The sequence below is a fragment of the Capra hircus genome, chromosome 14, assembly GCF_001704415.2.
Source record: "Capra hircus breed San Clemente chromosome 14, ASM170441v1, whole genome shotgun sequence".
Taxonomy (NCBI): Eukaryota; Metazoa; Chordata; class Mammalia; order Artiodactyla; family Bovidae; genus Capra; species Capra hircus.
The window spans coordinates 4,964,079-4,975,515 of NC_030821.1; the positions used below are offsets into that span (position 1 = coordinate 4,964,079).

The 11,437-nt window shown below is 41.0% G+C and overlaps 1 protein-coding gene across 2 annotated transcripts; it reads left to right on the top strand.

Annotated features, from left to right (window-relative positions):
* Nucleotides 976-10,175, top strand: LOC106502860 (carbonic anhydrase 1). Of its 2 annotated transcripts, XM_018058176.1 has the most exons (7): nt 976-1,107; nt 1,597-1,794; nt 3,253-3,371; nt 6,134-6,229; nt 6,954-7,016; nt 8,474-8,629; nt 9,484-10,175. In XM_018058176.1, the coding sequence occupies exons 1-7, from the start codon at nt 1,071-1,073 to the stop codon at nt 9,598-9,600; spliced, it is 786 nt and encodes a 261-aa protein (XP_017913665.1). In that variant the 5' UTR covers nt 976-1,070; the 3' UTR covers nt 9,601-10,175. The 2 variants fall into 2 exon arrangements, with proteins under 2 accessions (XP_017913665.1, XP_017913666.1); XM_018058177.1 differs by lacking the exon at nt 6,954-7,016.

An 11,437-nucleotide genomic window follows, 5' to 3' on the forward strand; every position in this document is an offset into this window, starting at 1 on the left:
GAGTGCATGAATGAGCACACACAAATCAAAGCTGGCAGCCGGTGAGGCAGCAGAGAAGGGCGGGAGGGGGCTACAGTCCAGGGGCTTGCAAAGAGTCAGACACGACCGTGCTCACACAGAAGACAAATCTCCATTTGTGAATTCCAATACTGCTTAAAAACGAGGACCTTTACTCTCATCTTGTATGTCTTCGAAATGTACTGTCATGAATAATATATTGAGTTGCCAAAAAGTTTGTGTTTTTCCCTAAGATCTTACAATATACTACCAACTGCAAACCCAATGTATTCCAAATGATTAGTGATTCTCTTATCTGATTTTAAATTAACATCACGACATTGGTCTGATCTGCCTGTAAATATGCAAATTTTTCTCCTACTGAATTACTGTTGCTACTCCAGTACTCTTGCTTGGAAAATCCCATGGACGGAGGAGCCTGGTGGACTGCAGTCCATGGGGTCACTGAGAGTCGGACATGACTGAGCAACTTCACTTTCACTTTCATGCATTGGAGAAGGAAATGGCAACCCACTCCAGTGTTCTTGTCTGGAGAATCCCAGGGACGGGGGAGCCTGGTGGGCTGCCATCTATGGGGTCACACAGAGTCGTACATGATGGAAGTGACTTAGCAGCAGCAGTATTGCTTAAGTGTCCAGCAAGGGTAAAAGCTGGGAGTCTCAAATGCACAGTCCTTTGTAACTAGATATTCAAAGCATCATGTGTGATAACTCAGCCATATCTTCTACTAACATGAGAATAACAGGGCTTGGTTTTGCAGAAGCCAAGATTTTGAAATTTCTCTGCAACAATATAAGAGAATAAACCAACTGGAACTGCCTTTACCTTTGTGAGCTTTTTAAACAATACCTTTTTTTAGCATGCATATACTTCCTGATAGATAAAGATGATGAAATAGCGGGCTGAGTGAGTAACACTCATGCACAGGGGCAGAGACGTTTCTATAAAAACCCTGCGAACTGTGGATTCAGTCATCTATTGCACGTTCAGTGACAGTCAGTTATTCCAGGTCTTCCCTTTGTGATCAGAAGAAGAAAACTAAGTAGAAGACCATGGCAAGTCCTGACTGGGGATATGATGGTGAAAACGGTGAGCATTCTTCTGCTCATGGAGCTCGAATAACGGCTTGTTCCCTTTTCCAGGGAAGGAGATATTGAGCACTTAAAATAACGGTAAAGTCATAGGTTAATGGTTTGAAGTGCCTTTGACTTATACCAGCTTTGCATGCATTCTCAACAGTTGTCCTTTGGGCCATGCTTGTCTACAGAATGTATTCTGCCTCTTTTCTCCTCTCTCCCTCTCAGCCTCTCTCCCTCCCTATGTACAGAGAGGTCTATTGCTAACAGCAAAATATGTATAGTCTGATCCCATAGACTATGAGTATATTAACTCTGTTGACAAAGACTCTGCTTTACAGTGTAGCATAGGAAAGGGGCATTCTCAAACCTTGGATTTCCATTAAGCTAACCAGAATACCATTTCAGATACCTGAATAAATCCTAATCTAGGAAAATTATATTCCTAAAACCTGGAGTCAAGCATTAGATCAGTTTTGGTTTAATCACGTTTTCCTGGTAGGTCCTGAACACTGGTGCAAGCTGCATCCCATTGCAAATGGAAATAACCAGTCTCCTATCGACATTAAAACCAGTGAAACCAAGCGTGATCCCTCTCTGAAACCTCTCAGTATCTCCTACAATCCAGCCACAGCCAAAGAAATCGTCAACGTGGGACATTCCTTCCATGTAAACTTTGAGGACAGTGATAATAGATCAGGTGAGCCAAACGACCCTCCTGATTTCTGTCTTTGACTTGCTGGGAAATTTAAACAGTACGGCTTGCAGAACACGGACACCCATGTTCAGTGTTTTGCGCACATGTGTAGCATTGACGCCATCTACTGAGGTGTCTTGAAGTCTTAAAACATTTCCAAGTGTTAAAGATGATTCTGGGGACTCCCAGCTCGCTCTTTTTTCAGCCCTTCTCCTTCTCAGTGACTCTTTCATCTCTTCTGGCTTCCAATGTCTTTATGCTAACTTTACACCCTCTGAATAAACAGTTCTTTTTCACAAAATTCTGTGAACCATCATGAATATAAAAACTGAAAAGGCAAATATTTTCTAACTGAGATGAGGTTGGAGGAGCGCATTAGGGAAGATACACATGAAGAGTATATTTATTTTTTGCAGCCAGGAAAATGGCTCCACACCAATGAAGTGCTTCAGTTCAGCTGAGTTCAGTCGCTCAGTCGTGTCCGACTCTTTGCAACCCCATGAATCGCAGCATGCCAGGCCTCCCTGTCCATCACCAGCTTGTGAAGGGCTTGGGTACCAGTAAAAAAAAAAAAAAATACTGGTCTTGGGTGTATCTTGCATGGAATCATTCTGTGCATAAGTATTTTTGTCTAGCTTCCCCTCTCCCTATTAGATCATAGTAACTGAATTATCTTCATCTCCCAGAATCTAGCACACTTCCTTGTTCACAGGAAAATTCTCAAAACTGTTTACTGAATAATTACTAAATAGCCGTTTCAAAAATCAGCTCTACTGTCAAAAGGCAAAATTAGTCATAGCACATTCCTGCAAGGTTCGGAGCCTAAATTTCAGACATCCTGGGGCTATGTCCTTTGTTAATATTGGATTAAGTCTGGGACTGTGTGTGTTTTATTAATCATATGGTTGGATAGGCTCTCTAAAGCAAAATGACCCTTCAGTATGAGAATTTTAAAATTGACCCTACCCTCCTACTGGAACTTTTTTTCGTCCCTGGCTAGGAATTGTCAGCAAAGCTGTCAGAATACCCTCTTGTATCTTGATCAGTTACAAGATATGTGCAGAGTGATTTGTTACTAAAAATAAATTGCTAGATATCTTAATGCATGCTGTCCATTACTGTCTGTTGAAAGAATGAATGAACTTATAAACTAAAGCAAGTTCAAGGAAAGACCTCTCATCCGATAATTCACTCATCTTCCAATATGTTTTCCTGAAAACAGGAAAAGATAAAATTATAGCCCATGTGCTGGGAACCGCATAAGGCACGCACAATCTTAAGGTGCGGCACACATCTGAGCCCATGATTGTGGGCATGGGGAAAGACCAACAGGATGGGAACTTTGGACTACGGTTTATTTTCATTACTACTCGACCCAATTTAATGCTAATTTGTATTCAACGCAAAGACAAGCTGGAGCTCATGACTGTAACACTAACAGCACTTTCCTTTTTCTCCTAGTGCTGAAAGGCGGCCCTCTACCTGAGAGCTACAGGCTGCGTCAGTTCCATTTTCACTGGGGCAGCACCGATGACTGTGGCTCTGAGCACTTAGTGGATGGAGCCCCATTTTCTGCAGAGGTAATGCAGCTGAACGAGTGAGAGCAGCTACGCCGAGAGTCCTCCCAGAAGTAGCCCCCTCATAACACGGGGGTGTGTGTTAGTCGCTCAGTCATGTCCAGCGCTTTGTGACCCCGGGGACTGTAGCCCGCCAGGCTCCTCTGTCCATGGGATTCTCCAGGCAAGACTACTGGAGTGGGCAGCCTATCCCTTCTCTAAGGGATCTTCCCCACTCAGGGATCAAACCAGGGTCCCTTGCATTGCAGGCAGATTCTTTACCTGTCTAAACCACCAGGAAAGCGCCCCTTATCACTTAAGACACAATTTCAACAGCTCCAAAGGAATGAGCATTTTGCGGTCTGTAAAGAATTCCTAGGCTCCATTAAACTTAAACAGTGACACATTGTGTTTGGCAATGGAGGACAATTTTTCACGTGAGGGAGGCAGGTGAATTTGCAGTCAAACTCCTGAGCCTCCAATGTGTTTTCATTTCAGAATGTCTCAGAAACTGCTGCCTGACATCAGGCTAACCTCAAGGGGAGTTGCTGCTCTCCTCTTAACACTCTGAGCCCCAGAGGGAACACACCATCATTCTCTTCTCATTTAAAGGTTCAAGGGTGCACTCCCGCAGCAGAGGTATAGCCAGGCCGAGGCACTCCATTAAGATTCTACTAAGAGGGCCAGTTTAACCTCAGGAGTCATCACAACGAGTAGCATCCTCTAGACGAGGGTTTGGGGCTCCCTGGCAGCAGGCCACTACCCTCTGGCCTCTTGACTTGCCTCCACATGGAAGTCTGTGATTCAGTTCAAGATATTCTGCCCGTATATCCACGATAAAATCAAGAAAATGTGCATCAAACTCTCAACAGGGGTATGGAGACTGAAACCAAAAAACTTTTGTTCTTTGTATGCATGACTGTTCAATAAGTTTGTACCGATGCAGACGGGTTGGGTTTTTTGTTTTACTCTTGTAGAATGAATCTGTAATACACAGTTTTGCAACATGCTTTTTTTTTTTTTTTTTCATTTACCAATGATCATGGTCATTGTTCCATGTCAGCAGGAATTCCTAAAGTCTGCACGGTATTTCCATGTGTGCATATGTTAGAATTTATTAACTAATTCCTACATAGGAACAATTGCAATGCCTTTCCCATTTCATTCTGTTGTGTTTTTGTTTTTTTTTTTTCACAAAAAAGAATGGGTAATAACTACATTTGTACAAATATCTTACACTGGTGAAAGCAATTGTGTAGGACAGATTTTTGTAAGAGGGATTGTTAGGCACAGAGTATGTGTCGTATTCATTTTGATAGAAGAGTTGGGAATAGTATACAAATAAAACTTACTTTATGTTACACTAGAAAGCCAGGCTAGGAACTTTCAGTGGTGCAGAAATCTATTAAATGTTTTGTTTTTTCCTATTTATTTTTCATAAAATTGAAAGTGGACTGAAATCAAATGGGGTGAAAATCTAAATTAGTAATAGTATTATGTCTGGGGGAGGATATTTGGCTGTATCTAAGCAAGCCGGCAGTTGGTGATGGACAGGGAGGCCTGGCGTGCTGCGGTTCATGGGGTCGCAAATAGTCGGAGACGACTGAGTGACTGAACTGAACTGATCTGAAGAAATCTGAATCAATGAACGTCTTATCTCATTTGAGCAAAGTGGGTTAATCCATGTTGGAGGTGACAGGTTCTCAGTCACTAAGTTCAGCTTGTGAGAGAGGGTAGGAGGGAGGGTGGGAGGGAGACCAGGGGAGTGGTGGGGAGAAAGAGCGGAGACAGAGAGGAGACCTGTGGTGGTGGGGAGTGGACGGCTTTGGTATACAGTCATTGAAGCGACCCGGGATCACTTGACATTAGGTGGTCAGAAAAAGACTTTTTCAGGAGTAGCATTTGATTTCAGCCATAATTCGAGTCAAAATCCTGCCATTTTGACTTGCCATCCCAGAGGAAAATCAGCAGTTATGCCAAGCCTTAGAGCTGTGGACTAAGTGCAAGGCTAACATCTATGCGCTGTGCGGAAGGATGGATGCCAGTAAGTGGAGAAAAGTGAGAAAGGAATAAGGGCTGCAGTGTTCGGTTGAGCAGTTAGAGGGAAAGTGATGCCTTTTGCTAAAGCGCGAAGATGAAACGCGTCTGGAAAAGAGAAAGTCAAGAGTGCTACTTTGGCCGTGTTAAGTTTGAGATGCATGTCAGGCATCCATGTGGAGATGTCAGGAAAGAATCAGGAAGACGTGCACACGGCCTTGGATATACAGGTCTAGAGTTTCACAGAGAACTTAGGCAGGGGCTGTTGGCTTGAAAGGTGTCTGGATCCGCTCAGGAGAACCTGCCCTTGGCCAAGACTCCAGACATCTCAGGAGCCCCTTCTCACAAAGTTACCGGGTACCTCAAGCTAGAAAATTATTGCAGTTTTTGTCTCCAAACTAGTTAGCCGGAAATACTTCATCTTCTCTCACCAAACAGAGAGGTGTCTGTTTTTTCTGTTTTGTTTTGTTTTAAGAAGTAATATTGAATAGTTATGATATTGTGGGAAAAAGAAGTTCTACTTACTGGTTCCAGGATTTGCAACGTGCCCACTCTCTTCAACTCTATTTTCTTAAGAAAACCCTTCTTAAGAGTGCAAACATAGCCCTTCCCATGCCCTGCATAAAGGGTCGCACAAGTTTTATCTATCCAAGCCAAGATATAGCTGTATAGACCCACATGTTAAGGTCTAACTTGCTTTTCCCTTCACCGTGGTATGAATAACTGCTCCATCACCTTGTGCGTTTTAGCTTCATTTAGTTCACTGGAATTCTACCAAGTACCCCAGCTTTGCTGATGCCGCCTCACAGGCTGATGGTTTGGTGATTGTCGGCGTTTTGATGAAGGTGAGTCCTAGAGAGCCTCGGAGCTCTGCTACAATTATTCCCTTACCAATCAGACCACAAGCTAGGGTGAAATACAGCAGACGGGTGTTGGCGTCTCTCTGCTTTTGAAATGTCTCCTTCTACTAGTGAAAGCGCAGGTGAACAAGCTGGTCTCCCGTATATGTTTGCTTTGCTTGACTTCCCCTCGTGAAGAGAGAAAGACATTTCAGGCAGAGATGAAATGGGAAGGTGTTGATGGTGGGCTAATTGTTTTATTTTTCAGCTCATCTTTCACTTTTCGTCTAAACTTTCTACATCACAGAGTCAGGAGTTTATCAATTTAATATTCCATCAGGAAAAAAATATGAAGAGGACTTTTGTCCCATAAAGAAAGTTCACTTGATATTTAATAAGGAAGATTCAAATCTCCTGTAGGAGAGTCCCTGAAAAGTCCTATAGGGAAGTTACTCTTAAATGAAGTATATTTGGGTGACTAACTTTTGGAATTATAGTAATTCTAGTTAATCTTTATTGAACACTTGTAACATACCATTCATTTGACTGATTAGAATTTTAATAGAACAGACCAAAGAGGCTTGCTTTTGTATTTTAGTTGTGCTAAATGCCTGTATTTTGACTTGTATATCTTTTCTTCAGTTACTGTGTTTAATTTTTAAAAAATTAACTAAATACGATTTTACTAGCTAACAATTGTTATCTCACACTTTATTTTTTAAATCTCCAGGTGGGTCAGGCCAACCCAAACCTTCAGAAAGTACTTGATGCCCTAAAAACAGTTAAAACTAAGGTAAATAGACTCATTAAGTTAGTTTAAATCAGAGAACAAGAATCTACAGAACCTCAGAAATCATTTAATTGCATATTTGATATGAGGAGTAGGAAGTCCTCAGCAAACCCATCAATCTGAAAATCAAGGTACTGCTTACACGGTCCTCGTTTCTGAGCTCTCTGATGCAGTGATTTATTTTGGTTTCGTTTTTCATAGTTACCACTGATCTATTTCAGCAAGATGAAGCCTGTAGAAGCATGGTTTTCATAGCTGTTTCATGCATCGTAACTATGGTGCCCACTGTCAGCTTAGAAAAAGATGGATTGTTCTGATATATTTACTCTTAGCTTCACCGTTTTGATAATAAAGACTTACATCATATATCAGAGATTTGCCATTGTCATTCACACTTTGTAGAACTACCATACCTTTATGTAAAATAAATCTAGTTCAGGTTGAGGCCAAAAAAATTAAACTTTTATAAAGTGAGAAAGTTTAAAGATAAATAAGCACTCAATTCAAGAATGTAAAAAATGATACATGAAAAGAAAGTAGAAGGAAATGATTAAGATGAAGTAAAACATTAATAAAATAAGAAAGAAAATGAATAAATGCAGGTCAAATGTTATTAATAAAGTGAAAAACTAATTCTTTGGGGAAAAAACAACCAAAAAAGGTTATTTTTGGCAGGTTGATGATGGGGGGGGGATATAAACACAACAAATGATTACAAATCAGGAAATGGGTCATAACCAAAGATGCGTTAGAAGTTTCAAGAGAGAAAAGCTCGTACAGTTGACCCTAGAGCAACATGGGTTTGAACGGCACAGGTCCAGTACCTGTGGATTATCCTTTTGATAAATGCTTGCTCTAGCACCACAGAATTGGCCCTTAAATGAACCTGCTGATGCACACCCACGATTATGAGTGACAACCATAAGCTTATGTGTAGATTTCTAAGTGCTCAAGAGGTCAGCACCAATAACCCCTACATGAATGACCAATCAGTAAAGAAGAAGCCTTTGCTTATGCTTAGCCAAATGAGGAAGGAAGAAGAGAGACCAGTCACAAAACTAGTGTAGTGTATTTTCTGTCATCTGTCACTTTCACTGTTTATATTTACAAACACGCTGTTGTCATTGTTTAGTCACTAAGTGGTATCCGATTCTTTGTGACCCCATGGATTGTAGCTGACCGGGCTCCTCCATCCATGGGATTCTTCGGGCAAGAATACTGGAGTGGGTTGCCATGTCCTTCTCCAGGGGATCTTCCCCACCCAGGGATCAAACCTGTGTCTCCTGCATTAATGGGCAGCTGACCACCCACAAACATACCAGTCATGAAATACTATACAGTAGAAATATTGATTAAATTCTTTGCTAAGACCTATCTACCAAATAATATGTATGTCATATATGCAATGATGTAAATATTTTACATCAGGGCATGATACATCACTTATTGTTTTCTTTCAGAACAAGAAAGCTCCATTCACAAATTTCGACCCCTCTGTCCTCTTGCCTTCATGCCCGGATTACTGGGCCTACTTTGGTTCACTGACTCACCCTCCGCTTCACGAGAGTGTCACCTGGATCATCTTTAAAGAGACCATCAGTGTGAGCGCAGAACAGGTAGCGTATCAGAGGGGCATGCGGGGGAATCGGAAGTTCAAGGCAGGATATCAGTTCAATTCATACTGAGGGAAATTATTCTTGCCATTCAATTTTGGAGAGTCCCCTTTCAACTGAGATAGATATATTAGTGACATCAGGTCTATTAATAGCCAAAAAGTAGAATGTACTTATAAGCACTTTTTTCTTTATGTAGAGATTCAGAATTCCCGCTCTTCTTTTCACCTTAATAAGGGAAAATCCACCCTCTTTGGGGAACTGTGACTCTTGAGTGGCATACCTTGATCGTTGATGTTGGTTTTTCATTTTTTTAAAGCTTAAGCTCTTCAATAGTCACTAAAATATCTCATTAATTATCATTTATAATTATAATTAAAACTGCCATTGATTGAGCAGCTCTTTTCATCAGGTGCCTTACATACATTTTGTCAGTCAAGTCTCACAGCAAACCTACAGTGTGACCTGTTGGTATAAGAGCTAACACTTCTTTAGCATATACTACATGCCAAACGCCATTCTAAGAACCTTATCTCTGCTGAGCCATTTAGCCTTCACCAAAACACAGTGAAATAGTACCATATGGAAACTGAGGTTCCAAGCAAGGAAGTCTCTTACTCAAGTGTGAGAAAGCTGGAATGCTAATCCAGTCAGCCATTGATAACTGAAGCCAAATGCTTGGTGCAAAGACATGTGCAAGAACTGTTGGCTTCCTCCCTTTCCATCAGTGAAACCATTGCAGTCTTCAACCTGATTTTCTACATAACAGTGCATCAATCATATTAGAAAAAAAAAAACAGTGTTCTCTGTGACATCAAGAGCTATTGCTTCTCTAAACATGTTATCCTTCCCCCAAGCTGGCGCAGTTCCGCAGTCTGCTAGCAAATGCTGAAGGCGATCAAGAAGTCTGCATCAAGCAGAACTACCGACCACCCCAGCCTCTGAAGGGCAGGACAGTGAAAGCTTCATTCTGACGGGCCCTAGAGGAAGCTCACCTTCCCTCAAGAAGCACAGCTCTGCTTCTGACATAATCCAACAAAACAAGCTTTAAGAAATATGTTTATTTCAATACTAGCAAGACAGCCTGCTTGCGAATTTACTCTGCAGAACGCAAAATCTTTTTCTTATCTTGAACTCAAACAGTAATCTGTAAGTTCACTAAACTTGTGCTTAAATTCAATCTGTTGCATTGACTTTCTTATCATTGCAATTAAGGCATACTTGATTTCTTCAAGACTTTATCCCTTCCCATTTTATTCAGTTTAATTGGACGAAAAATAATTTTATCCCTTTCTTCTCGTCTATTACGTACTATACGTTTAAATGGCATTAGGTGCTACTCCATTTACATTCAAGAATCTTAAATGCTTTCATTTGCAACATTATTCTGATGCGATATCAGGTCTATTACTCAAATATAATGACCTAAGAGCAGCTTGAGATGAAATGTTAAGAATTCATTTGCTTACGCTTGAAGACAAATATGCAGCTAAAATGACAACTGGATTTTCTATTATGGTCAAATAAATGGCCCAACATTGCTACCGTTTGTGTGCTCTGTTATGAAAACGATGCATCTCATTTAAGAACTGACACTTCTGGTTATTCCTTCACCCGATAGCAAGGCCAATGGGGTTGTTCCATTATTATAACTAGTTACCTTATATGAAGACTCTGTATGTCCAATTTGGAAGAAAAGTCACCTGTGAGTTATTTTTGAAAATAATGAAGGAATCACTTGACTTAGAATTGTACAGAAACATCACATAATCTTTTATTCTGGTGTGTACTTAACCTGAAGTCGGTTCTTTCTGAAGCCATATATACACTCAGAATTCTACAGATCTTGTGTCCAGCATTTAGTTTTGTGTTTTCTTTACTTTCTCTTCTCTGAGAAATCATAATGGCGATCAAAACCCACATCCATTCCCATGTTCCAGTCTTGTCTAATGTCACAGAGTCAGTCAAAACTTCTCACAACTGTAATCATGGTTAAAAAGACAAACCAGATTCTTTATTGCTCTGAGGGCAATAAAGATCCTAGGAGACATCTTTGGAAATTTTTATTTGGAGCCCAGAATTTAAGTGAATCTTTATTAAAAATGGAAGGGCCAAGGAGCACTTCATTTAACTCAGCCCCCATAAGCATTCTAAAGAATTAAATACTTTCTTTGCAAACCTACTCTGACTGTGCGTGTTAATATGTATTTGCCAGATATTGAGAAGGCCTGAAACGGGCTTGATAAAATTTTCATCTAAAGTTATCAAAGGTCATCATGAGGGCCAAAGAAAGAGTCTGATTTTAAGAAATACCTTTGCAAAAGAGGCTCAGGACCTACAACACTTGAAAGTATTTTCTGAAAATAAATTGAACAATTTAAAAATAAATCTCATGGCGAGGATAAGAAAAGGACCTGACTTGATGACCCACTTTTTTTAAAGAAAGTCAAAAATGGGTTCCAGGATTTAAATACGTCTGTAAGTCTTAGCACGGAAAGGGCAAAGAAGTGACAGAAGATATATGATGGTCATCAAACCTTATCCCTTAGCTAAATGCCAGTTGGAAAGCGTGGCTCCCGGTTACTTGGCTTCTGCCAGAATTTCACACATTTGGCAGAACGCGCGAGGTGCATTATGGGAGCGGCCCACGTTTCTCTGAAGTAGCCGATAAAGCAGCTGCTGAGAGGAGGCACGTGGACGAGACATCGGATCAGCTAAGCAGGCAGCTCGGGTGCTCCTTCGACTCACGTTCCTGTGTTGCGCCCTCTCCCTTTGTTGCCAACCTAGGTGGAGGATTTGAACGTCCTGCAA